This window comes from Pristiophorus japonicus, chromosome 12 (genome assembly GCF_044704955.1).
Source record: "Pristiophorus japonicus isolate sPriJap1 chromosome 12, sPriJap1.hap1, whole genome shotgun sequence".
Lineage (NCBI taxonomy): Eukaryota > Metazoa > Chordata > Chondrichthyes > Pristiophoridae > Pristiophorus > Pristiophorus japonicus.
In genome coordinates, this window is record NC_091988.1 from 195,823,857 (window position 1) to 195,851,811 (window position 27,955).

Consider the following 27,955-nt stretch of genomic DNA (forward strand, 5'->3'; position numbering starts at 1 on the left):
GAGGAGAGGAGAGGGAAGGGAGGGGATTTGGAGAGGAGGGGAAATGAGGAGAGGGGAGGGGACTGGTAGGGAGAGGAGATGATCAGAATGGAAGTGAGGGGAGGGGTGAAGAGGAGGGGAGGGGAGAGGAGGGAGGTTGAGAGGGGGTGAGGTAAAAGGAGGAGCAGAGAGGAGTGGTGGTGAGGGGAGGTTGGGGAGGGGATGGTGAGGAGAGAGGAGGGGTGGGGAGGGGATGGGGATGAGAGAGGAGGGGAGGGGAGGGAATGGTGAGGAGAGAGGAGGGGTGGAGAGGGGATGGTGAGGAGAGAGGAGGGGCAGGGAGGAGATGGGGAGGAGAGAAGAGGGGAGGGGAGGGGATGGTGAGGAGAGAGGAGGGGTGGGGAGGGGATGGGGAGGAGAGAGGAGGGGATGGAGAGGAAAGAGGAGGGGTGGGGAGGGGATGGGGAGGAGAGAGTAGGGGAGGGGAGGGGATGGGGAAGAGAGAGGAGAGGAGGGGAAGGGGGAATATTGACAGGAAGAAAAGAGAGGCTTGTGTTGTGGAAATAATATTGTATATGTACTATTTGATTGTCCCAGGGAGTTGTAAACAATGAGTGTTCTATCACTGGTCACACCAGATGGGATAGTGTGACAATCAGGGAAGTGTCACTTAAAGGTGTTCTTTAATAAACAAATAAACATATTTACCATTGGTTGGCACCCGCGGAAGAATCCTGAGCTGCTGACTGGCCATTAATTTCTCAAAGGGGTCCTTTAACAGGCGTTAAGCACCTAATTTACATATTCAAGTGGATTAATGCCTGATTTAGGTGTCTGCCTATGATGCCTAAAAAGTGGGCCCCACGCCTGTGACAGTGGGGGCAATGCCTGTTCAGATCAGGCGCAGGCCGTCACACTGTTAAATTCGTAAGGCTGGCTCATGTTTTCTGCCTCAAAAATAGGCGCAACGCATACCAATTTCTACCCTATATGTCAATAATCTGTTGCTCAGGCAACATTGCTGCTGCATTGTATGTAGATTCTGTTGTCTCCCCGTGTTATAATCACTTTTCATGCAACCTTTATCTATTCTTTCTGTTTAGTATCTTCAGCAGTTTTGTGTCCAGAAATAGTTTGAATGCAGTTGAATAAACAGCAGGCTGAAAATTCCCCTCATCCCCCCTCCCCCCCACCGCCGGGTCAAAATATCCCATAACCCTGGCTGGCTGACATAGGATTTTAAGAACATACTGTATAGACCCTCTGGGACTGACCATGGCGGCCTTTGTAAACAGGTGGTCTATTGATACAGATTCGAGACTAATTGTCTGGAGTGTCATTAAATGGACAGCGAGACAAGTGATCTTTTAAACTAGTGAATCCTCTATGACCTAATAGGATCTGGTAGGGATAGATTCCATTTTCTTTTGTTTTCCGCCCTCTCGTCCTCTCATGGAAGGTTCGATTCCCTCACTGGAGTGCAGCACTACGGGTGAATTGGCATCCTGCTATGTCTAACCCAGGAGGCCATTATTCATTGATGTGTGAGCCTGTACATTGAACGCTGGCAGGCTGTGTGACTGCGGAGCACGTCATAGCTGACCCCAAACCCATCCTCATCAAACATCCATTGACCCAGACTTCCAGCAGGGGTCAATGTATAGTAATCCGAAGGGGAAACTCGAGCTAATTTTCCCCCTTCTTTGACCTGTGGGCACTGGAGCCAGTCGTAGGAACCCCAGCTGTCCCTGTTGATATCTGCTAACTTAGCACGGACAAGGGACCAAATCTGGGAGTTTTCTCCCAGAGATGCAGATTAATTTATTTAACCTCAGAGCCATCAGGGCAGCAAGTGGTATATCTTATAGGGTTTTTATTAACTAAATTTAGGATCCTCATATGATGAATTTATTTTCCCCTTGTATGGTTCAATGCTTAATCTGATTCTATAGGACAGCTTAAAATCCTGAGGGGTCTATTGTTACCATATCAGACAACATATTAATAATTAATTGTGATTATTAATTAAGTTTACAGCTTTCAAACTACACGTGGGATTTCTTTATCTGCAACATTTCGAAATGTTTCTTGCTCTGCCAATCTAAAATATTGTTGATAAAAACCCTATCTTCAGTTATTAGTCTTTCAGGATTTTTTTGTTGTTGTTAAAAGTGCATTTGATGCATCTGCAAAAAAAACGTGTCAGGTATAAGGCACATGCATTGTAGCATTGGCGTTTATTCCACACAGGGGGAGAGGGAGGGATCTTCAATTCACAATATTTTTTTTCAAAGACACACTTTACAATTTGGGGACCTGGGATTCTCCCAGCAGTCCTTGTGCGTGATGTGCTCCTGCAAGAAGGACTATTTTTTTTCCATAGGCGCACTTGTATTGTGTGTGTGTGCGCGTGTGTGCACAGACTGTTCAGATGTAATTTGATGTGTGTCTCTGGAGACAGTTGATGGATTAAAGTTAAGCAGCTCCATTTCCACGCACCACCTGATCTCAGAAGGCTGCGCTCCATATAAATGCTGTTTGCTTGCTGACCTCAGCTTGTCTTGCCAATCCCTCCTCCTCTTCCCTCCCTCCCTCCTCCTCCCCTTCACAGGCTGTGCAACATCATTGTGGAGCTCTCCTAGTGCTGAAAATTCAGGACAATAACAAGCAAAAGGAATAACACAGTGGGGGCTTTTCTATTTTTTAATCATTTTGATCTTTGTTTTCTGTTTTTTGTTTTTTTTAAATCATGCCTCGATCGTTCCTGGTTAAGAAGGTGAAATTGGATGGGTTCCACTCTGGCTCTGCTGCAGTTTCAGCTTCTGATCACCACCTTGATAACTCGTATGCTATAACCAGGTCCATCGCAGACACTGTGGGGAGCTTAGGGGTTCGGGGCAGTGAGAACGGTGAGTTCACAGATTGATTTGATATATTTATAGAATTTTTAAAATAAGCTACCCTGAATGTTTAAAGAGAGACAGTGTCTTTAAATTTTCCTGCGCTTCAGCCTTATGTAGGAAGGGGGGGCATCCTTTTTATCCACTCGTGTGCATCAGTCTGCTCCCGCTGTACTCTCTGCATCTTACATAATGCAAGGCTACACGCCTATAGAGCACCGCTTAGATACAGAACAAATCCATCCCTTGTCCAATCTGTTACGTGGGCAGTGAAAGTTAGGTAGCAAGGGGTTGAGATGATGGAGAGGGACGCGGGAAGTGACCGTGCTGGGGTTGTGTGTGTGTGTGTGTGTGGCCACGGGACAGGCAAAGGTTGTGGTGGAAGGGCCGCGTTTTATTGTGACTATCAGCTGCTCAAAACTTGTTGATGTGTCAGTGTGAGATTGTCAACAATGACCCGTACGAAAACGCCACGAGTTGTCTCTCTCTCTCGCTACGCCAGCTAGACAAAGGGGCAGCGTTTTCCCTTTAAATTTAGGTGAGGCTTTCCCTGCACGAAAGAAATAGGACATCGAGTTTGCTGACTCTTCACATTTTTACGCATGTCTTTTTAAATATATATATATATTTTGATGGGGGCAATACTGAGCCGAGGTGATAACCCAGAAATGACATGTCTTCTCAACCTATTAAAATTACAATTTTAAAAAATCAGAATGTAACTTACTGATTAAATTTCAAACTTGAAATTTTCTCTAGATATGAAAAATCATGTTTTTTTATACTGTGTGAAATGTACGGGCAGCTCAATTCTCCCTCCTCTCCCACCTTTCTCAGCAAAAACTAACAACATGTTTGTCTTCCCTGACACTCGAGTTACTTTCAAACAAAGGTGTCTTGTCACTGTGCTTGTGACGTGAGCTCATTTGTCTTTAGATTGGAGCTCACATTTGATTGCCCGAATCTGATTTTGAGAATAAGTTCTTGGTTTGAACAGCTCAAATAATCTTTATGGTTTATTCATTTTTTGTCCTGCGGTTTTCTCCAAAGCCCTTGGTTTCCCCTGTGCTAACCCCTCTACTCTGCTCCATCCCCTAACCAATGCAACAAGAGACCAACTATATATAGGACCCTACCATCACCATTAAGAAAGACTTGCGACTTTCATGACCACCAGACGTCCAAAAGCACTTTTGGAGTGTAGTCACTGTTATAATGTAGGAAATGCGGCAACCAATCTGCGCACAGCAAGCTCCCACAAGCAATGTACTAATGACCAGATAATCTGTTTTAGTGATGTTAATTGAAGAATAAATATTGTCCCAGGACAACTCCCCTGCTCTTCTTGGAAATAGCGCAAATGGGATATTTTACATCCACCTGAAAGGGCAGATGGGGCCTTGGTTTAACATCGCATCCGACAGTGCACTCCCTCAGCACTATACTGCATGTGCCAGCCTGGATTTTTGTGCTCAAGTTCCTGGAGCGGGTCTTGAACCCACAAGCTTCTAACGTAAAGGCGAGAGTGCTACCCACTGAGCCACGGCTGGACCAGAGTTGACTGATAGGAATTCTATAAGTATTTAACTTGTCCTGTCTTTGAGTTGTTCCTCGAACTTTCTCCTCCTCCTGCTCTCTGACCACTTGCTTGCCTGGATGGTTTGGGTAAGAGAAAGAAACCATGTGTGCCATGTTACTGTATAAAGCAAGACATTATAGTGGCTGGTGAACCCTGGAATGGCAGCTTCGGAACACACTGCCCCGAGCTACCCTGTCAGTGTAGTTAGCCTCCTCCTTTATGACTCCCCTTAAAATCTCTTTGACCAAGCTTTTGGTCACCTGTCCTAATATCTCCTGGTGTGGCTCTGGGTTAACATTTGTTAGACAATCGAGCGCCTGTGGACATTTTACTGAGGTAATGACGCTATATAAATGCAAGTTGGCGTTGTTGGTGAATCACTGAGCCCGAAGATCGCAGGGCTAAATCCCAGTCTGTGCCGAGGTCGCTGGTCTTGGTTGGACATTGTAGCTGCAACAGTTGGGGAAGACACAGTGCAGGGGTCCCTGCTGCTGATCACTGTCCAGTGACCCCCGAGGAGAAATGCATACGTAGAGAAGTTGGATGACGAATGCATCGAGCTTGAATGTGATGTCCCCTCTGGTTGTCGGGGGGTGAACTCGATCTTCGGGGAGGCGGGGGGGGGGGGGGTCACGGCGAATCGGCAGACCCGTTTCATGCCAGTTAAGTCAGTGGAGCAGGACACTGGATGCGGTGGAAAACAGGACTGGCGATTCACTGAGAGCCGGTTATGGGATACTGGCAAAGCCCAATTTCACCCCGTCACCATCCAGGCTCACGGTTTGCCCGCACCTCTGGAACCGTATCCCAGGAAAAATAAACCAGTCCCTTCAGGAGAGGACAAAGAGAGGAGTACTGGAACAAAAAAAAACACTGAGCTTTCAACTTCCATTCATTCCTGCTGATTTGACTAAAAAAAATAATGATCCTTTTCTGTGCTTGAGGTAGCCCAGAGGAAACAAGAACAGTGACAGAAGACTTTGCTATAGATAGTTGCTTCACATGATAATGTCTAATTATAGTGTAAGAGGGAGTGAGGGTGCTGTCTTCCCCTCTGGAATATAAAGTTTGTGAAATAGCGGGAGGATGCAGCGTTTCCCGGTTTTATCTGGCGTTTGTCATACCTGTTGTGCTTTGTATTCAGCTCTCTGCCCTCGCTGATTATTCGTTGTATTATTCTGCTTATTCTACATCTGTTCAGCAAGGACCCCGTTGAACTGGCAGGATTTATTTTTTTAAATCCCCTCTTCCTTTCCCCAATCCCTCATTCCTTTCTATGAATCCGTTAGGCAGAGAGATCCAATTTACACGGAACATACACAAAGATTAACCCCTCTCTCCGCACCCATTAATGCCCCTTCCTCCGCTCACACCTTTTCAAATAGCAATCTGCAAATTGCGACTTTTATTTATCAGCTTAGTACTTGATATTTATCAAGCCGACACGAACTAGCATGAATGCTGCACTGCCTAAAGCCTGTCCTATTAATGTAACGACACACATGGCATTCACATCTCAGAATTCCTTTAAAGGGATTTGCTCCTCTAAAAAAAATGATACATTCTTGGTTCTACGGTTAAAAGGAAGAGAGCTGTGCATTATTGCATACAGCACTGTGATATATAGGGTAACAAAGGGGGGAAGTTTTCAAATGTGCACCAGCAGTAGGGAAAGTCGGACAATGTCAGCACATATCGGAAAATCGGAGGCGAGGGGTGCCGGGGGGGGGAGGGGGTGGTGGTGCTGTCTGTGATTTTATGGTAAGGTGCCCAGTCACCAACACCTGTACAGAAAATGAGCCCCGTAGTGTAGAGTATACCATGCAACATGCTTTAAAACACTTGTTAAATACTGAATGGATCTTGTGATCTGCAATATATTAAATATTGCATACTGTGCATTATAGAGTTTATTCAACGGTGACTCTATACGGTGTTTAATGCATTATATAGTGTACAATATATTAAGAAAGAAGGACATTTACATTTATTTAGTGCCTTTCACAACCTTAGGGTGTCCCAAAGCGCTTTACAGCCAATTGTGTACTTTCGTGAAGTGCAGTCACTTGTTTAATTTTGGAAACGCAGCAGCTAATTTATGCACAGCAAGATCCAACAAACAGCTATGTGATAATGACCAGATAGTCTGTTTTTCAGTGCCATTAGTTTTTTTTTTATTCGTTCCTGGGATGTAGGCGTCGCTGGCAAGGCTGGCATTTATTGCCCATCCCTAATTGCCCCTTGAGAAGGTGGTGGTGAGCCGCCTTTTGAACCGCTGCAGTCCGTGTGGTGAAGGTGCTCCCACAGTGCTGTTAGGGAGAGAGATCCAGGATTTTGACCCAGTGACAATAAAGGAACGGCCGATATAGTTCCAAGTCAGGATGGTGTGTGACTTGGAGGGGAACCTGGAGGTGGTGGCGTTCCCTTGTGCCTGCTGCCCCTGTTCTTCTAGGTGGTAGAGGTCATGGGTTTGGGAGGTGCTGCCTAAGAAGCCTTGGCGAGTTGATGGATAAATATTGGCCAGGACACTGGGGATAACTCCCCTTCGCAATAATGACATGGAATCTTTTACACCCACATGAGAGGGCAGAGGGGCCTCGGTTTAAAGTCTCATCTGAAAGACGGCAAATCCAACAGTGCAGCGCTCCCTCAGCACTGCACTGGAGTATCAGCCTAGATTTTATGTTCAACTCTCTGGAGTGGGACTTAGAACCTTCAACCTTCTGACTCAGAGTTGAGAGTGCTACCCATTGGGCCTTTTCTGATTATCGAACATCCCTGAGCCTCACCACCTGGAAATGTTTGCACCTGGAATTTCCGCAGGGGTTCTCCTAATCTCCCGTTTCGGTTCGATGCAATCCCCGCCCTTCCGAAATGGCATAAACAGTTGAACATGTCTCCTTGTCCCCCGTTTCACTGGTGATTCTGCCGATCACCTCAGTTACAGTGAGAGATTGGGACGGCCCCCATGGATCCCCACTCCCCCCACAGCCCCTGTTTTCATTCCCGGGGGTAAATTTTGAATTTTTGCGACGGGTAAAATGGATGATAGAGAATCAATGGCCCGTTTCACATCTCTCCCTTGGGGAACAAAAATCGGAAGAGATGTAAAACGGATTGCCGATTCGCTATCACATGTTTTACATCAGTGCTCAAAGTCAAGATTACCTCTCCTCTGTGTGCAGTGCTCACCTAAAAGAAAAAAAGACTTACATTTAGATAGCACATTTCACGACCACTGGACGTCCCAAAGCGCTTTACAGCCAATGAAGTACATTTGGAGTGTAGTCACTGTAGTAATGTAGGAAAAGTGGCAGCCAATTTGCGCACAGCAAACTCCCACAAACAGCAATGTGATAATGACCAGATAATCTGTTTTTTGTTATGTTGATTGTGGGTTATATATTGGCCCAGGACATCTGGGATAACTCCCCTGCTCATCTTCGAAATAGTGCCATGGGATCTTTTTCATCTACGTTTTATGTCCACCTATTATCTGAATGGCGGCAGATTAGGAAAAGGGAAGGTGCATCAGTCATTGAAAGTTGGCATACAGGTACAGCAGGCGGTGAAGAAGGCAAATGGTATGTTGGCTTTCATAGCTAGTTGATTTGAGTATAGGAGCAGGGAGGTCTTACTGCAGTTGTACAGGGCCTTGGTGAGGCCTCACCTGGAATATTGTGTTCAGTTTTGGTCTCCTAATCTGAGAAAGGATGTTCTTGCTATTGAAGGAGTGCAGCGAAGGTTCACCAGACTGATTCCCGGGCCTTTATACACTAGAGTTTAGAAGGATGAGGGGGATCTCATAGAAACATATAAGATTCTGACGGGACGGGACAGGTTAAATGTGGGTAGAATGTTCCCAATGTTGGGGAAGTCCAGAACTAGGGGACACTGTCTTAGGATAAGGGGTAGGCCATTTAGGACTGAGATGAGGAGAAACTTCTTCACTCAGAGAGTTGTTAACCTGTGGAATTCCCTGCCACAGAGAGTTGTTGATGCCAGTTCATTGGATATATTCAAGAGGGAGTTAGATATGGCTCTTATGGCTAAGGGGAATCAAGGGTTATGGAGAGAAAGCAGGAAAGGGATACTGAGGGAATGATCAGCCATGATCTTATTGAATGGTGGTGCAGGCTCAAAGGGCCGAATGGCCTACTCCTGCACCTATTTTCTATGTTTCTATGAAAGACGGGTCCTCAGTTTGACGTCTCATCTGAAAGATGGCACCTCCAACAATGCAGCACCTCCTTAGCACTGCACTAGAATGTCAGCCTAGATTTTTGTGCTTAAGTCCCTGGAGTGGGACCTGAACCCACAATCTTCTGACTCCCAGGCAAGTGTGCTTCCTATTGAGCCATGTTTGACACTAACCTAGTACTCTGTGTTGAGCACTCAATTCCTGTAAGGGTCAGACACATGTCCTGTCACCACTTTCCCATCATACATTCCCTGTCACATTTTATTGATAACACCGCTATTGTTAGAAGACAAGGTCTCATCAAAATCACTGTGAGCAATTCCACGGGAGGTCAGCCGGTATTATGTAACAGTTCATTGTAATGATTAAATCATTCCTCAAAACCTACATCTTCAAATGTGAGTTTGATCATCGTCTCTAGTGCTTTTCCAAACTCCGGTTTGTTGTCCAATTCCCCTCTTTGTAGAATTAATGTGGAATTCATTATTAGGGAAGTAGTAGAAGGATATTTAGAAAAATCATAATACAATCAAGCAGAGTCAACATAGTTTTATGAAAGGGAATTCATGTTTGACAAATTTGCTAGAGTTCTTTGAGGATGTAACGAGCAGGGTGGATAAAGGGGAACCAGTAGATGTGGTGTATTTGGATTTCCAGAAGGCATTCGATAAGGTGTCACATAAAAGGTTACTGCACAAGATAAGAGATCATCGTGTTGGGGTAATATATTAGCATAGATAGAGGATTGGCTAACTAACAGAAAACAGAGTCGGGATAAATGGGTCATTTTTCAGGTTGGCAAATTGTAACTAGTGGGGTGCCATAGGGATCAATATTTCCTATATTAAAAGCACAATATGTGCCCGTCTACCTTCTCACATGGATGTAAAAGATCTCATGGCACTATTTTCAAGAAGAGCAAGGGAGTTATCCCCGATGTTCTGGCCAATATTTATTCCTCAACCAATATCACTAAAACAGATTATCTGGTCATTATCACATGCTGTTTGTGGGAGCTTGCTGTGCGCAAATTGACTGCTGCGTGTCCTACATTACAACAGTGACTACACTCCAAAAGTACTTCATCGGTTGTAAAGCGTTTTGGGACGTCCTGAGATCGAGAAAGGCGCTATATATAAAAACAATGTATTTCATTCATTCAGTGTCGCTATCTATGATCTTCATAATCCTTTAACCTATATTAAACAGCCTCTACTACACTCAACATGCCCTGCTTCATAATGGCAAGACAAAATACTCTAAAATAAACTGGAAGATACATGATACACAATCATGTGACAGTGAGCACTGTGATTCAATGACAATGCTCTGCAGATATCACAAACTGCCTGAGCTTCATTCTTGTAATTTATGCTCGATTTAATTAGCCCCATGTAACTCACTGTCAGCCATCTATTATCCTGGCTATACATGGACTGGATTACCGTAAAATCTGGCGCAAGGAGCCGCAAACCCTGTGAGGTTAGAAACGAGGCGTCAAATCAAGTCTTATACACCACATGTTACGGTAGTGCTCCGGGCCCGTGACCTCTCAGACTCAGCAGGAGAACCAGGCGCAGCATTGGCGCAGTTACTTCCGCGTTGACACAGCAAACATAAACATAAACAGGATTCAGTTACTAGTATCCACATACCTGTGGCGAAGGTTCCATCCATACCTCGACCGGCATGTGCCGTTTCAGTGCTTTATTGATCTCTCCCCTACGATGCAGCATTAACAAATAATCAATGTTTAATTAATTTTCTCACTGAACTTGGCAGTTGTCTTTGACACTGGACGATTGTTTATTTTTTGGTTCTGCAACATGAAGCTGCTGAAAGGCTTGCCTCCTTCTGCCTTTAAAGGGCAGTCCCTCCGCCTTGTGTCGTGGTTGAGTTGGCAAACGCGGTCCAGCTGTCCTCCTTCAACTTTCCAGCATCAGCAAAGTGGGTCAGCTGTGACTCACTGGGTAGCACACTCGCCTCCGAGTCAGGAAGGTTGTGGGTTTAAGTCCCACTCCAGAGACTTGGGCACAAAATCTAGGCTGACACTCCCAGTGCAGAGCTGGGGGAATGCTGCATTGTCAGAGGTGCCGTCTTTTGGATGAGATGTTAAACCAAGACGTCTGCTCTCTCAGGTGAGTGTAAAAGATCCCATGGCACTATTTCGAAGAAGAGCAGGGGAGTTATCCCCGGTGTCCTGGCCAATATTTATCCCCCAATCAACATAACAAAAACATTATCTGGTCGTTATCACATTGCTGTTTGTAGGAGCCTGCTGTGCGCAAATTGGTTGCCGTGTTTCCTACATTACAACAGTGACTACACTCCAAAAAGTACTACATTGGCTGTAAAGCGCTTTGGGCCATCCGGTGGTTGTGAAAGGTGCTATATAAATGCAAGTCTTTCTTTTTTTGTAAGGGATTAGCTAGGACGCCGGAGATAACTCCCCAGCTCTTCTTCAAAATAGGATTTTTTATGCCCATTTGAGAGAGCAAATGGAGCCTCGGTTTAATATCTCACGTGACACTGCAGCAGTCCCTCAGTACTGCACTGGGAGTGTCAGCCTAGATTTTTGTGCTCAAGTTTCTGGCGTTTTTGAACCCATGACCTTCTGACTTAGGTGTGGGTGCTACCCACTGAGCCACAGCTGACTGCCATCCCCACAAAATGTACAGATACTTTAATTGATCTCACTTATAATTTGTAAGGAGCTGCTTACTTCTGTCAGTCTTTTCTTCCTCCGACAATCGACAAACTTTCGGAAGCCAAGCTTGGCCAAACTCACCTTATTTCAGTGACCGAGTGGTCAATCTCTGGAACAAGTTGGCGAGGGAGACGGTGGAAGCAGATAGTGTTGGTTCATGCAAAATAGGTTGATTTCTGTCAGAAAATAATATTTGGTGATGCAGTATATGAGTAATTTGAGACATGATTTGTGGTGAGTGCAGCGTACTCAGGGGGAACAGATGACTTTGGACCAGGGTTCCCAAAGCTCTCCCCCACTGGGGGTTTTCCTCGCCTCGTGTCTGGGTCTGTTGTAGACTCGTTGATAGAGATTAATCGCTGTGATTAGTCAACAACTCCATTATCATTGTATCGTGGGACTACCATGATAGTGGAAGGTGAACTAGATGAAACTTGGCCTTTTCTATCATCTAGTAATTCCTATGTTCCTAACCTCTTATTTCCTGTTTGACTTCATCTACTCTCCCACTGTTTGGCACCTTGGTCATATAAAAAAAAATATTTGTTCCTGGGACGTGGGTATCACTGGCAAGGCCAGCATTTATTGGCCATCCCTAATTGTCCATGAGAAGTTTGTGGTGAGCTGCCTTCTTGAACCGCTGCAGTCCGTGCGGTGAAGGTACTCCCACAGTGCTGTTAGGGGGGGAGTTCCAGGATTTTGACCCAGTGACGATGAAGGAACGGCGATATATTTCCAAGTCAGGATGATGTGTGACTGAGAGGGGTATGTTGAGGTGTTGGTGTTCCCATGCGCCTGCTGCCCTTGTCCTTCTAGTTGGTAGAGGTCGCGGGTTTGGGAGGTGCTGCCGAAGAAGCCTTGGTGAGTTGCTGCAGTGCATCTTGTAGATGGTGCACACTGCAGCCACGGTACGCCAGTGGTGGAGGGAGTGAATGTTTAAGATGGCGGATGGGGTGCCAATCAAGCGATCTGCTTTGTCCTGGATGGTGTCAAGCTTCCTGAGTGTCATTGGAGTTACACTCATCCAGGCAAGTGGAGAGTATTCCATCACACTCCTGACTTGTGCCTTGTAGATGGTGGAAAGGCTTTGGGGAGTCAGGAGGTGAGACACTCACCACAGAATACCCAGCCTCTGACCTGCTCAGTATTTATGAGGCTGGTCAACAGTGACCTCCCAGGATGCTGATGGTGGGGGATTCGGTGATGGTGATGCCGTTGAATATCAAGGGGCGGTGGTTAGAACCTTACTTATCCTACATTCTGGGCCTTGGCTCAGCAGCTGGGTGTTTATATTTTTTTAAAAAGCAGCCCTTTTCTATGAAGGACACAGAGTTCCAAACTATATAAAGCTTAAGTTAAAAACTACATTTTAATACCGGGGATGACGGGCTCTAGTTATGAGGAAAGCTTGGGGTAGATGTTTCATTAAAGGAAAAGAAAGAATGACTTGCATTCAGATAGCGCCTTTCATGACCTCAGGACGTCCAATACTTTCTGACTTATTAACCTAAACTGAGACATCCAATAACATTACACAGTCTCCAATCGTGAAAATAGTGGAACTGGCACAATAGTGAGCAGGCCTCAGTAATTTGAAACAAAATTATATGAAATAATTTTTTTTAAGTATCTCCTCTAAAAAGAGAAATTGGCCTCCTTAGCACCTCCCGTTATCACCTCCGCCGGTGGGGGGGGGGGGGGGGGAGGTGATAACGGGGCGTTAAGCACTGACCAATTCCCTTATATATATCCCTTACATATCCAATTCCGTTTTGAAAGTTACTATTGAATCTGCTTCCACCGCCCTTTCAGGCAGTGCGTTCCTGATCACAACAAGTTGCTGTGTAAAATAAACCCTCCCCATCTCCCCCTCTGGTTCTATTGCCAATTATCTTAAATCTATATCCTCTAGTTACCAACCCTCTTGGCAGTGGAAGTAATTTCTCCATATTTGCTCTTTCAAAACACCTCATGATTTGGAAACTCTCTACTAAATTAGCAAACACTTCTACACACAATGGTTGGTAGGAGTTTGGAACTCTCTTCTGCCAATGGCAGTTGAAGCTGGATCAATTGTTAATTTTAAATTGGAGATTGATAGATTTTTGTTAACCAAGGTATGAGGGGACATGGGCCAAAGGCGGGTATGCGGAGTTAGATTGCAGATCAGCCCACGATCTCATTGAATGGCGGAACAGGCTCAAGGGGCCGAATGGCCTCCTCCTGTTCCTATAATTTTGAAATTTCCCCTTAACCTTCTCCGCTCTAAGGAGAACAATCCCAACTTCTCTAGTCTCTCCACGTGACTGAAGGACCTCATGGGAGACAACGAAAGACATTGTCAACTGTCTAATAGGACCTTGCGCTATCATGGCAGAATATTTTATTATTAGGATACAACAATAAATGTAACATGTTGGTAAGGGGAAAATATAGAATGTGAACAGTGCATGGTGCTGAATTTATGGCAGGGGTCATGTCCAGCGTCTGATGGGCGGAAGATTTGATGTCTTCGCAGCTTCTTGGGATGTCCTATTGGACCTGAAAGGCTGTTTGAAAACTTAAGACACTATTGCACTACACATAGTGCTTTTCCGGAGACTGCTAAAATAGATTTGTTTTTAAAATAAAGTATTACAAAGTATTTACAGCACAGAAACAGGCCATTCGGCCCAACAGGTCCATGTCGATTTTTATAGTCCACACGGGCCTCCTCCTGTCCTTCTTCATCTAAGCCCCTCAACACTTCCATCTATTCCTTTTGCCATCATGTGTTTATCCAGCTTCCCCTTGGATCATCCCGCTTATTCCTGGGAATAGTAGAAAAATCCAGCAGTGTGGAGCGTAACCGGTGAAGCATTTTGGTTCTGACAGATCTGCAAACAAAAAAGAAGAGGATCTCCCGGCAGGAAGGGGGCCAGGGTGATCCAAGGGCAGATTGCATTTCCCACTCGCCCCCTGGGGAAATTTGCTTGCGGCTTTGGGTGAGCGGAAGAACACGTGTCTCTCCATCTGTGCTCCTCGATTGATTCTTCCTCTGCTTTCCTGCCCCATCTTTACCTACTGCCTCTCTTTCCCCCGGTACATTGACCAGGTTAACACCTGCGTCAATCATAGAATCATAGAAATTTACTGCACGGAAGGAGGCCATTTGGCCCATCGTGTCCATACTGGCCGACAAAGAGCTATCCAGCCTAATCCCACCTTCCAGCACTAGGTCCGTAGCCCTGTAGGTTACGGCACTTCAAGTGCACATCCAAGTACTTTTAAAATGTGGTTAGGGTGCCTCTACCACCCTTTCAGGCCGTGAGTTCCAGACCCCTCAAATCCCCACTAAACCTTCTACCAATTACTTTAAATCTATGCCCCCTGGTTGTTGACCCCTCTGCTAAGGGTGCATCTGATTCTGTGCAGGGGTTCACAGCCTCCAGTTACAGATTCAGTGAGAGATGCTTTACGCGGTTTCGAAGTTAGTCTCCAGCCCATTATCGGGCATATTTTCTTTCTCACCTGGGACAGCAGTAGGAGTGCTACATTTATTCTTAATGCCCTGGACTAGCGAAGAAAAATAAATTAGCCAGAGCTCCCGCTCCTGAACGTTATGAAGTTTAAAAAAAAAAGAGAGCCATTAATGGCAAAATCACACTGCACAGCTGCAGTTGAAAACGTCCCTTCTGGCAATCTTGCAGCATTCTGACTAAGTTTGTGGGAGCAGCGACAGAAATTTAGAGTGCTGTGCACTGTTCTGGTCTCTATGTTGCAGGAGGCACTGGAGAAGGTTAAAACAAGAATGGTAAAGATGTTACTAGAATTGAGAAGTTATACCCATCAGGAAATATTGAACAAGCTGAGGTTCTCTCCTCCAGAAAAGAGAAGGCCGAGAGGGTGACCTGACAGAGGTCTTTAAGATTATGAAAGAGTTTGATAGAGTAGATGCAGGGAAGACTTGCGGGTGAGACCAGAACTAGGGGCCATCAATATAAGGTAGTCACTAATAAATCCAATAGGGAATTCAGGAGAAACTTCTTTACCCAGAGAATGGTTAGTTCCAACTCACTACCACAGGGAGTGGTTAAGGTGAAGAGCACAGATACATTTAAGGGGAAGCTGGATAAACACATGAGGGAGAAAGGAATAGAAGGATATGGTGATAGGGTGAGATGAAAATGAAAGAAAAAAAGAAAGACTTGCATTTATATAGTACCTTTCAGGACCACTGGACATCCCAAAGTGCTTTAAGCCAATGAAGTATTTTTAAGTGTAGCCATAAGAACATAAGAAATAGGAGCAGGAGTAGGCCATACGGCCCCTCAAGCCTGCTCCGCCATTCAATAAGATCATAGCTGATCCGATCATGGATTCAGATCCACTTCCCCACCTGCATCCATAACCCCTTAATCCCTTATCGGTTAAGAAGCTGTCTATCTCTGTCTTATATTTATTCAATGTCCCGGCTTCCACAGCTCTCTGAGGCAGTGAATTCCACAGATTTACAATGTCAGTGTCATAATGTAGGAAGAGGGTTGGAAGGAGGCTTGTGTGAAGCATAAACACTGGCACAGACCAATTGGGCCGAATGGCCTGTTTCTGAGCTGTAAATAACATGTAAAAAGGCCCAAAAGCTCTTCCATAAAGGCAATAATGTCACAAATGATGGTTGTATGCTTCTCAGTGTCCCTCAGTTCACCCCTTGTTCCAAAGTTCTATCTTTAGTTCAGTAATGTGCATAATATGGTACAGAGCCCATTTCTCTCCCTTTCTCTCCCTCTCTCTCAGATCTCTGCTGCACATATTTCTGGACATTATCTGACACCCTGCCAGCTCTGGGATATCATTGCAGCCAGGATTCAGGGAAGGGAGGGAGCGAGGCAGCGAGAAAGACTAATAAACAAATTGATTTAAAGAAATATATACTATAAGCGCATGGAGTTGGATTATGATGGGTCTGTGAAAGAAGTCAGATCACTGCTCAGGATTGTACAAGGCCCTTGACAAATAAAATCCATGTGTAGTTCTTGGGATCCACATAAAACCTTATGAAGATGGTCATTGTGCAGCTTTTAGCAGCATTACATTGCAACAGCGACTACACTTCAAAATGCACTTCATTGGCTGTAAAGCGCTTTGGGGCATCCTGAGGTCATGAAAGGCGCTATAGAAATGCAGCTACTTTCTTTGTTTTACCTGCGATTATATCATGAAAATCTACGTCCAGTGATTCCCGGGCAGATCGCAGGCTAATTACTCCAGACTGCCCAGCATTTTTAGTGACTGTAACCGTTTGTGTAAACTTGTTCACAGCTGCACCAGATTGCGGTACATCACAGTTTTAAATATACACTGCAGATCTCTCACTGCGAAACACCTGTGATAACTTAGCAGTTAGTGCCGGCCATTTAACGAGGATATATTGTCTTGCAAAGCAAAAAAAAACAAATCAGAGACCAAATTGGGAAATATCCAACATGACAACAGTAGCCAAGTCCCATTGTAATAATTGTGATGAATTTCTTCATACAGCATAAGGAGGGATTTATATGAATTGTTCTAGTATTATGCAAAGATTATAGTGAATTGTTAAATTATCTCTCCACGTTGAATTATTCCCGCCTCCCCATTTGTCCCTCCGAAGTTCTTATGATGAGGTAATTCTTTAAAGGGCCTCGCTAAGAAATAGAGGCATTGAACTGTCATTATCAGTGTGGACAAGGGCTTGATTCCAGGCCGAATACCTAATTCAAGGTGTAATGTGTTTGCTTCATGGTTTCTTTGCTTAAGAATTCATAGCAACACATTGCTATTAAGAACAAATTAGTTTATTAACAAAAGTTTAACAATCACACTACACATTACCAGTTCATCCACCAGGCTCACAACTGCACACCTCATCATGGATGACCTGGACCCAACGGACTGGGGTTTTATTGAGTCTTGTGAACATCATGTGACTGGCTAAACCACTCACAATGCAACAGCTGTACAAACCTGTGAGTATGGGGCCACCCCTCTCACTGTCATTTGTCCTCTCCGGCCACTCCAGGGACTTGAGCACATAATCTAGGCCGACACTACCAGTGCAGTGCTGAGGGAGCGCTGCACTGTCGGAGGTGCCATCTTTCGGATGAGACATTAAACCGAGGACCCGCCTGCCCTCTCTGGTGCATGTAAAAGATCTCGTGGCCACTATTTCGAAGAAGAGCAGGGTGGGTTACCCCGGGTGTCCTAGCCTATTTTTATCCCTCAATCACCATCAGTAAAACAGATTATCTGCTCATTATCTCATCCCTGTTTGTGGGAGCTTGCTGTACACAAATTGGCTGCCGCTTTTTCTACATCACAACACTTCAAAAAGCATTTTATTGGCTGTAAAGCACTTTTCGATGTCCTGAGGGCGTGAAAAGGCGCTATAGAAATGCAAGCTCTTTTTTCTCTGGTGGCCACCATTGGCCCTTTGTCCAGCTGCTGCTCTCCTCTCCTCCTTCCTCATCCTTGGTCCTTCATTCCTTCTGAAAGATATTAATAAAGAACTACACCAGTGTAGAAAAAAACACTGCATTTTAATACAACTTTCTGAACTCTACAATCATTCCAAATGGCTTTCATGCCTCATGTCGATCTCTGATGAATTTCTTGCTCCCAGTTGCATCTATTGCTGCTTTAGCTTTTTAAATCAGTACCGGTGGATTGGAAAACCTGTTCCTGCACTTACATTACAAATGTAATCTTAATTTGAATCTAAACTAATGGTTCTCGCACCCCACGAGAGACCTGGTCAGCGCTCTTTGGGTTCGCAAACTCAACAATGTAGAGAGAAGGAGTGAGACAATTCCCAGATCCATCCAAACACTTGTATACGTACAAGAACAGAGATGAGAAAAGACTATCAGCTCCATCCATTAGATGATGCTACCTCATGAACCATCCTTCCCAAGTAATGCTGAAAAGCTTGCTGCCCCTTTCATTGAAAAGTTCCTCCCCACACATCACCAGACATACATAAACATCTACCGTTGTCCCCGTTTCTTTAGGAACATAGGGCTATCCAACAACAACAACTTGCATTCATATAGCGCCTTTAATGTAGTAAAACGTCCGAAGATGCTTTACTGGGACGTTGTGAAAAAAATATTTTGACACCATGCCACACAAGGAGATATTAGGACAGATGACCAAAAGTTTAGTCAAAGAGGTAGGTTATAAGGAGCGTCTTAAAGGAAGAGAGGCGGAGAGGTTTAAGGAGAGAATTTCAGAGTTTAAGGTCCAGGCAACTGAAAGCACACCTGCTACTGGTGGAGTGATGAAATTCGGGAATGTGCAAGAGGCCAAAATTGGAGGAGCGCAGAGATCTCGGAGGGTTGTAGGGCAGTATTGTTATACCTGTATGCACTTTACATACAGTCTCTTTGGGATTGCAAAACTGCCAAATTTTTCTATATCACTCACCCATTACCAAGTCCTCGCTGACCTACACTTCCTCTCGGTCGAGTAACACCTCAAATTTAAAATTCTCCTCCTTATGTTTAAAATATCTTAATGCTCTCGTCCCTTCCTATCATAATCTCCACCAGCATTAACCCCCACGCCCACTCCCAAATTCTCTGTTCCTCTGATTCTGGCTTCTTATTCATCTCCCATTATTTGCCCCACCATTGTTGGCCGTGCCTTCAGCTGCTAGGCCCTAAGCTCTGGAATTCGCTCCCTAAACCTCAAAACCTCTTCCCTTAAGACATTCCTTAAAACCTACCTCTTTGACCAAGCTTTTAGTCACCTGTCCTATAATCTCCTTATGTGGCTTGGTGTCACATTTTGTCTGAAAACCCATCTGTGAAGCACCATAGGATGTTTTTCTACATTAAAGGTGCTATATAAATGCAGGTTTTTGTTGTTGTGGTATGTCTACCTCCCTAGTAGAGTACAGTTGGTAGCTTAAAATATATATTCATTCTCGGGATATGAGGGTCACTGGTAAGGCCGGCAATTGATGCCCATCCTAGCTGCTCTGAACTGAGTGGCTTGCTGGGCCACTTGAGAGGGCAGGTAAGAGTCAAACACATTGGTGTTGGACTGGAGTCACATGTAGGCCCAGACCGGGTAAGGACGGCAGGTTTCCTTCCCTGAAGGACATCAGCGAACCAGTTGTGGTTTTTACGACAATCCGACAGCTTCATGGTCACTTTTACGGACACCAGCTTTTTTATGAACAGAATTCAAATTTTCAAACTGCAGTGTTGGGATTGGAACCCACATTCTCTGGATTGCTTGTCTCATAACCACTAGACTACCGCACTCCCCATCAGGTAACTGAAAGGCAGTACTTCAGGAGAGAACAGGAGGGAATCTGCAGCTTGGCACAGTGAGTGTTGTGTGAGCTAAAAATAAATATAATTAATCTTGATGCCGGAAATATTCCCGGATCTACATTGGTAGTTTGCTGAAATCCCACTGTGTGATATTAGTAACAAGTGTGTTAATGTGTGCTTATGAAATCTGTTTGCCGCTTTCACAGGTGAATGCCGTGATCCTACGTAACAGCAGTCAATGCACTTGAAAGCAATTCACTGTATATCAAGTGTTTTGAGAGATGTGATAATATGCCATATACATACAAGTCTTTCCACTTGTGAAACGGGTTAATGCATTTTAAAAATATAGGACACAGGATCAGCGTGCAGATGCTTAAGCCCATTCATTACTGGCATTGCACAGTCTGACGGCATCCCATAACTGTATCCCAGAGAAGGCGGTGAACCTGGTCTGCACCAGTAGCATGGAGCAGTCGACAGCCTGCTTTACTCCGCATCCCATTGACTTCCAGGGAACAGAAAATTGGACGCTGTGCAAAATTGGGCTGCCGATTCAGAATTGTCCCACTCCGCGCACCTTGCGTACATCATTTCTCTTGAACTGGATTTAGTAGCAGGCTGACAAGGCAGATGGCCATGAGCCCAAATCCTGCCACAGCAGCTTATTACATAGGATTACACAAGGTATACGGCCCAGAAACAGGCCATTCGGCCAAACCAGTCCATGCCGGTGTTTATGCTCCACTCGAGCCTCCTCTCGTCTTTCCTCATCTAAATCTATCAGCATCACCCTCTATTCTCTTCTCCCTCATATGCTTATCTAACCGCCCCTTAAATGCATCTATACTATTCACTTCAACCACTCACTGTGGCAGTGAGTTCCACATTCTCACCACTTTCTGGGTAAAGAGGTTTCTTCCGAATTCGCTATTTGCGTTCTTGGTGACTATCTTGTATTGATGGCCTCTAGTTTTGCTCTTCCCCACGAGTGGAAACGCTATCTTATGGTCATTTGTGAGCATAAGATATCCCACTCCAGGGACTTGAGCATATCTGGTATTTGCTTCTCCCAGGAGATCACACAGCTCCGGTTGTGGTGGAGTGTAGAATGTTTCAGTGTGAGGGGTGTCGCAGTTGTGTGAGGCGGACTGGTTGGGTTGGGTCTCTTTGTCAGTGTTCATTGTTCATAGGTTTATATGTAACCTTCAGGGCTGCTGACTGAGAGCTATGCGGCTCTTTGTCGGCCAGTGCGGACACGATGGGCTGAAATGGCCTCCTTCTGCGCTGTAAATTTCTATGTTTCTAAATCTAGGCTGACATTCCAGTGCAGTGCTCAGGGATGCTGCACTGTCGGAGGTGCCGTCTTTCGGATGGGACGTTAAACCGAGGCTCGTCTGCCCTCTCAAGTGGATGTAAAAGATCCCATAGCACTATTTCGAAGGGTCCCAGTGTCCTGACCAATATTTATCCCTCAACCAACATAACAAAAACAGATTATCTGGTCATGATCACATTTCTGTTTGTGGGAGCTTGCTTTTGCGCAAATTGGCTGCTGCGTTTCCCACATTACAACAGTGACTACACTCCAAAAAGTATTTAATTGACTATAAAGCGCTTTGAGATGTCCGGTGGTTGTGAAAGGTGCTATATAAATCCAAATCTTTCATTATATGTCAGAAACAAAACAAAAAAAATGGCCATTACAGCTGACAGAGCCTTGTAAAAATCCAACTGGTTGACTGACATCCCTCAGAGAGGGCAACCCCCACCCCCCGCTCCACCACCCCCCCCCCGCTCCACCCCCCCCCCACTCCACCCCCCCCCCCCCCGCTCCACCCCCCCCCACCACCTGGCATAGCCTGTGTGTGACTCTCATCCCACACTATTTGCTTTACTCTTCATGCCCTCTGAAGTGGGCTCAGTCGTAAAATCAAGAGCAACTGCAGATGGGCAACAATTGCTGCCCTGCCAGTATAACTCACATCCGGACAACGCTTGACCAGTACAGACAAATCCTTTTGCTAATTTGTCAACTGTTCCCGGCAGCAGTGGTGCTGGATGTGAGAGGGCACTGCTGAGAGGGGGGGACGGGGGGACGGAGGAATGTGAGGGGGCACTGCCGAGGGGGGGTGGAGGAATGTGAGGGGGCACTGCCGAGGGGGGGGTGGAGGAATGTGAGGGGGCACAGTCGAGGGGGGGTGGAGGAATGTGAGGGGGCACTGCCGAGGGGGGGGTGGAGGAATGTGAGGGGGCACAGTCGAGGGGGGGTGGAGGAATGTGAGGGGGCACTGCCGAGGGGGGGTGGAGGAATGTGAGGGGGCACTGCCGAGGGGGGGGTGGAGGAATGTGAGGGGGCACTGCCGAGGGGGGGGTGGAGGAATGTGAGGGGGCACAGTCGAGGGGGGGTGGAGGAATGTGAGGGGGCACTGCCGAGGGGGGGGGTGGAGGAATGTGAGGGGGCACTGCCGAGGGGGGTGGAGGAATGTGAGGGGGCACTGCCGAGGGGGGGTGGAGGAATGTGAGGGGGCACTGCCGAGGGGGGGTGGAGGAATGTGAGGGGGCACTGCCGAGGGGGGGGGGTGAAGGAATGTGAGGGGGCACTGCCGAGGGGGGGGTGAAGGAATGTGAGGGGGCACTGCCGAGGGGGGGTGGAGGAATGTGAGGGGGCACTGCCGAGGGGGGGGTGGAGGAATGTGAGGGGGCACTGCCGAGGGGGGGTGGAGGAATGTGAGGGGGCACTGCCGAGGGGGGGTGGAGGAATGTGAGGGGGCACTGCCGAGGGGGGGGTGGAGGAATGTGAGGGGGCACTGCCGAGGGGGGGGTGGAGGAATGTGAGGGGGCACTGCCGAGGGGGGGTGGAGGAATGTGAGGGGGCACTGCCGAGGGGGGGTGGAGGAATGTGAGGGGGCACTGCCGAGGGGGGGTGGAGGAATGTGAGGGGGCACTGCCGAGGGGGGGTGGAGGAATGTGAGGGGGCACTGCCGAGGGGGGGGTGGAGGAATGTGAGGGGGCACTGCCGAGGGGGGGGGTGGAGGAATGTGAGGGGGCACTGCCGAGGGGGGCGGAGCAGAGCCTGAAGAGGTCGTGCCCACACCGCTCGTCCAGTTGAAGCCGCACTATCGCTGGTAGAGGTAACTGCCCGCCACTAGCGGCGGGCGACGGTGGCCATATTTCCCGCCCGCGGGAGTGTGGTATCGGCGGCCTATCCCGGTGATCGCACGGGAAGAAGGAAAAGTCGGATTTGGCAACTCAGGCAGGGGCTCAGGCACAAGACTCGCCCTTGGTTGTTTCCCTGTTGCTGTCAGCGGTATTGAACCCATTTCGAGTGATGTGCAGGAGACAAGTGCAGTGATTTGATCACAGTGAGGCTAGAGCAAAGGAAGAACGTAATTGAAGCTTTCAATCATAGAATAGAATCATACAGCACAATGTTCGGCCCATCGTGCCTGTGCTCTTTGATCCAATTCGTCAGATTCCTCCACTCTTTCTCCATAGCCCCGCAAATGTTTGCTTTTCAAGTAGAGATAAGAAAAAGAGAAAGACTTGCATTGATATAGCTCCTTTCACGACCACTGGACATCCCAAAATGCTTTACAGGCAATGAAGTACTTTCTGAAGTGTCGTCACTGTTGTAATGTAGGAAACACGGTAAGCAATTTGCTCACAGCAAGCTCCCACAAACAGCAACGTGATAATGACCAGATAATCTGTTGTAGTGATGTTGGTTGAGGAATTAATATTGGCCCAGGACACGGGGATAACTCCCCTGCTCTTCTTCAGAATAGTGTCATGGGATCCTTTGCATCCACCTGAGAGAGCAGACGGGGCCTCGGTTTATCATCTCATCTGAAAGACAGTACAGCACTCCCTCAGCACTGCGCTGGACTGTCAGCCTAGATTTATATGCTCCAAGTCTCTGGAGTGGGATTTTAACCCATAACCTTCTGACTCAGAAGTGAGGGTGCTACCCACTGAGCCATAGCTGACACACTGCATTCAATTCTCTTTTGAAAATAATTAGTGAATCTGCTTCAATCACCCTTTCAGGCAGTGTCTTCCAGATCATAATAACTCGCTGCATAAAAATAAATTCCCCTCATCTTCCCCTCTGGTTCTTTTGCCAATGACCTTCAATCTGTGCCCTCTGGTTACCGATCCTCCTGCCACTGGAAATAGTTTCTCCTTATTTACTGCAATTCTAGCCTCTCCCGCATCCCTGATTTTAATCACTCCACCATTAGTGTCCATGCCTTCAACTGCCCAGGCCCTATGTTCTGGAAATGTCTCCAACTCTAAAACGCTCCTTAAAACTTGCCTCTTTAAACAAGCTTTTGGTCACCTGTCCTAATAGGGGTCTAATGTGGTTTGGTGTCAAATTTTGTTTGTTAACGCTTCTGTGAAGTGCCTTGGGATGTTTTACTACGTGAAAGGTGCTATATAAATGTAAGTTTTTGTTGCTTTTGTTGTGGGTCAGTAACAGAGGACACAGATTTAAGATAATTGGCAAAAGAACCAAGCGGGAGGAGAGGAGAATTATTTTTTACACAGCGAGTTGTTATGATAGGGTCACTAGGTTGATTCCTGGGATGAAGGGATTGTCTTATGAAGAAAGGTTGAGCAGGTTGGGCCTCTACTCATTGGAGTTTAGAAGAATGAGAGGTGATCTTATTGAAACGTATAAGATTTTGAGGGGGCTTGACAGGGTAGATGCCGAGAGAATGTTCCCCCTGGTAGGGGAATCTAGAACTAGGGGGCATAGTTTCAGAATAAGGGGTCGCTCATGTAAAACGGAAATGAGGAGGAATTTCTTCTCTCAGAGTCGTGAATTTTTGGAATACTCTGCCCCAGAGAGCAGTGGAGGCTGGGCCATTGAATATATTTAAGGTGGAGATAGACAGATTTTTGAATGATAAGGGAGTCAAGGGTTATGGGGAACAGACGGGGAAGTGGGATTGAGGCCAAGATCGGATCAGCCATGATCTTATTGAATGGCGGAGCAGGCTCGAGAGGTCAAATGGCCGACTCCTGCTCCTATTTCTTATGTTCTTATGTTCTATGATCTGGAATGCGCTGCCTGAAAGGGTGGAGGAAGCAGATTCAATTGTAACCTTCCAAAGGAATTGGATAAATAGTTGAAAAGGAAAAACCTGCAGGTCTATGGGAAAAGAGTGGAGGAGTGGGACTAATTGGATAGCTCTTTGAAAGAGCAGGCACAGGGCACGATAGGCTGATTGGCCTCCGTCTGTGCTGTAAGATTCCATGATTCCAAAGTTATAAATAGATTTGATGAATAGTTTTAGCGTGAATGACATGGCCCCACAGTGCGCTGTTTTCCATCTGAAGGCGTAGACAAGAGTTCATTAGTGACAGTCCATGCAATCTCAGGCACAGGCTACTACTGTGAATGAATAACGTTAATCCCATTCACAGCACGTAATAGTTTACGTTTAGGAACACAGAAGATGTGAGTCTGTCTATTGAAAATGCATCTTGCTGCGAACATAGATAAAGAGAGTTGGGAAAGAGCTTAGATTGCAACACTGACAGAATAAAAAGTACAATACGCCTTATTCAAATGACATGTTGACATTGCTGACTGGAGAAGCTGGGATTGTTCTCCTTGGAGCAGAGAAAGTTCAAGGGGAGATTTAATAGAGGTGTTCATAATTATGAGGGGTTGTGACAGAGTCGATAGAGAGAAACTGTTTCCATTGGTGGGAGAATCGGTAACCAGAGGACACAGATCTAAGATAATTGGCAAAAAATACAGGGGGTGACCACCGGACCTCTCAAAGTGCTTTACAACCAATAAAGTATGTAGTCACTGTTGTAATGTGAGAAAGTGAGTTGTTGTGATCTGGAACGCACTGCCCTTTAGCAGATTCAATAATAACTTTCAAAGGGGAATTGAATATATACTTGAAGGGGAAAAAGCTTGTAGGGCTGTGGGGAATGAGCAGGGAAGTAGGACTATTTGGATCGCTCTTTCAAAGAGCCGGTACAGGGACTATGGGCCGAATAGCCGCCTTCTAGGGTTCAACTCGACTTTAAAAAAAGTAAAGAAAGACTTGGGATTTATATAGCGCCTTTCATGACCACCGGACATCTCAAAGCGCTTTACAGCCAATGAAGTACTTTTGGAGTGTGGTCGCTGTTGTAATGTGGGAAACACGGCAGCCAATTTGCGCGCAAGCAAGCTCCCACAGACAACTATATAACGCGTGCTTCATGAATTATTCATTTTCTTGCCCATTTGTCTCTAGGATACATTCACAGTTACATCACCCCGTCGGTCTATGAAAGTGGAGCCGAGATCAGTCTCACAACCCCTGACCCGGCCTATACCAAAGTTGACGAGGATTATGGGGATCCGGAGGTGCCGGAGCCCGACAGCCCGCAGTCGGGGCTCACCACGGGCTACTTCAACGGGGAGGCGGCGGTCAGCGAGGGCTACAGCATGGATGCCTTCTTCATCACGGACGGGCGCTCGAGGAAGCGGGCGGAAAGCGTGGCCCGGGCCGCCCAGCGGCATGCGTGCGGCGAGTGCGGCAAGAGCTACGCCACCTCGTCCAACCTCAGCCGGCACAAGCAGACCCACCGCAGCCTGGACAGCAAGCTGGCCCGCCGGTGTCCCACCTGCTCCAAGGTCTACGTCTCCATGCCCGCCCTGGCCATGCACGTGCTGACCCACGACCTCAAGCACAAGTGCGGCACGTGCGGCAAGGCCTTCAGCCGGCCCTGGTTGCTGCAGGGCCACGTGCGCTCGCACACGGGCGAGAAGCCGTTCGGCTGCGCCCACTGCGGCAAGGCGTTCGCCGACCGTTCCAACCTGCGGGCGCACATGCAGACGCACTCGGCCTTCAAGCACTTCCGCTGCAAGCGCTGCAGCAAGACCTTCGCCCTCAAGTCCTACCTGAACAAGCACTACGAGTCGGCCTGCTTCAAGGGCTCTCAAGATGGGGAGTCGTGAGCCCGTCGGGGCGCAAAGGAAAAAAAAAAGGTTCGACCGAGCGGCAAAAAAAAAGAAATTAAAAACACCTTTTAAAGGGAAAAAAAACCTTCTCTCCACCTCAAAGCAATACTTCTTGAGATTACTACAAAAAAAATATGCTGGATCTTCCATCTTTTTTTAACAATGAACAAAATTGCAACCAGTTCAACTTGCAAAGCTGTGGCATGACATGAATGCGAGGAAGATTTTATTTTTGTCATGCTCCAGGAAATACCTTTTTTTTTGTTGGTTTTATCTGCGCTCCAAAACAAGGATGGAAGAAAGAAAAAAAAAAGCACTGGAACAATTATGACTGTGACGCACACGTATGTGCATAAACATGCAGACACGTGCATGCACATACAGGTACACGCACATGTGCAAATAGGCATGTGCTGGTGCACACACACACACACACACACACACGCACAGGGACACGTATGCACGCACAGGTATAGTCACTCTCCCAGAACATGGCAATGACATATGTGCATGCAGGCACACAAACATGTGCAAAAAGGCATGTGCGGGCGCACACACACACACACACACACACATACACACACACGCGTGCGTGCGCACACTCACGCAAAGATGACCTCTGTATTTTTTATGCTGCTCTTTGCTAACGGACGGGATATATTTATTGCATCTTCCAAGGCGATTGAATTGTACTCGACTTTTTTTAAAAAGGTAATTTTTTCCCCCCGTTGACCTGAAGACAATGCAACGTTTCCAAGCGTGTTGCCAAGGGGCTGGCTCGCCAGCCAGCGGCGTGAGTTAAGGCTGATCATTTTTTTTTTCAACAAAACAATGTTGCGCCATTTTATTGAAATAATCTACAGTAGAACCCACTTGCAGTGATGGTGTGGAACGGTTTGCCTAAATTGATGTGAGCCTCCTGTGCAGGTTTCCCTTTGTTTGGTCGACCCGATAAGTTGGCATCGGAATCCTGTGCTGCTTAAATCTAGCTGCCAAATGAAATAGCTGATTAATCAGAAGCATGATGCGCAAGTGCCCTTCAGGTGGGTATGGAATATAAGACCCTAAACGTAAGGCATATTTCTGCAAGGTATATTCATCTGACCATAGAATCACATAGAACTTACAGCACAGAAACAGGCCCTTTGGGCCCAACTGGTGCATGCCAGTGTTTATGCTTCACACGAGTCTCCTCACACTCTACTTATCTAACCCTATCAGCATATCCTTCTATTCCTTTACCTGCTAGCTTCCCCTTAAATACATCTGCACTATTCACCTCAACCACTCCCTATGGCAGCAAGTTCCCACTT

The 27,955-nt window shown here is 46.5% G+C and overlaps 1 protein-coding gene across 1 annotated transcript; it reads left to right on the top strand.

The window, feature by feature from the left end:
• The first annotated feature begins 2,728 nt into the window (after window positions 1-2,728).
• On the top strand, window positions 2,729-26,639 carry LOC139277103 (transcriptional repressor scratch 1-like). The gene is made up of 2 exons (XM_070895121.1): window positions 2,729-2,888; window positions 25,933-26,639. Exons 1-2 carry the CDS (start codon window positions 2,729-2,731, stop codon window positions 26,637-26,639), a joined length of 867 nt encoding a protein of 288 aa, XP_070751222.1.
• The last annotated feature ends 1,316 nt before the right edge of the window (window positions 26,640-27,955 follow it).

What these genes read in the sequence shown, in the direction of transcription:
- LOC139277103 (XM_070895121.1), top strand. Translation starts at nt 2,729, where the DNA reads ATGCCTCGATCGTTCCTGGTTAAGAAGGTGAAATTGGATGGGTTCCAC. An exon ending in GGTTCGGGGCAGTGAGAACG is followed by an intron (nt 2,889 to 25,932) that starts GTGAGTTCACAG and finishes ATTTGTCTCTAG; the next exon opens with GATACATTCACAGTTACATC.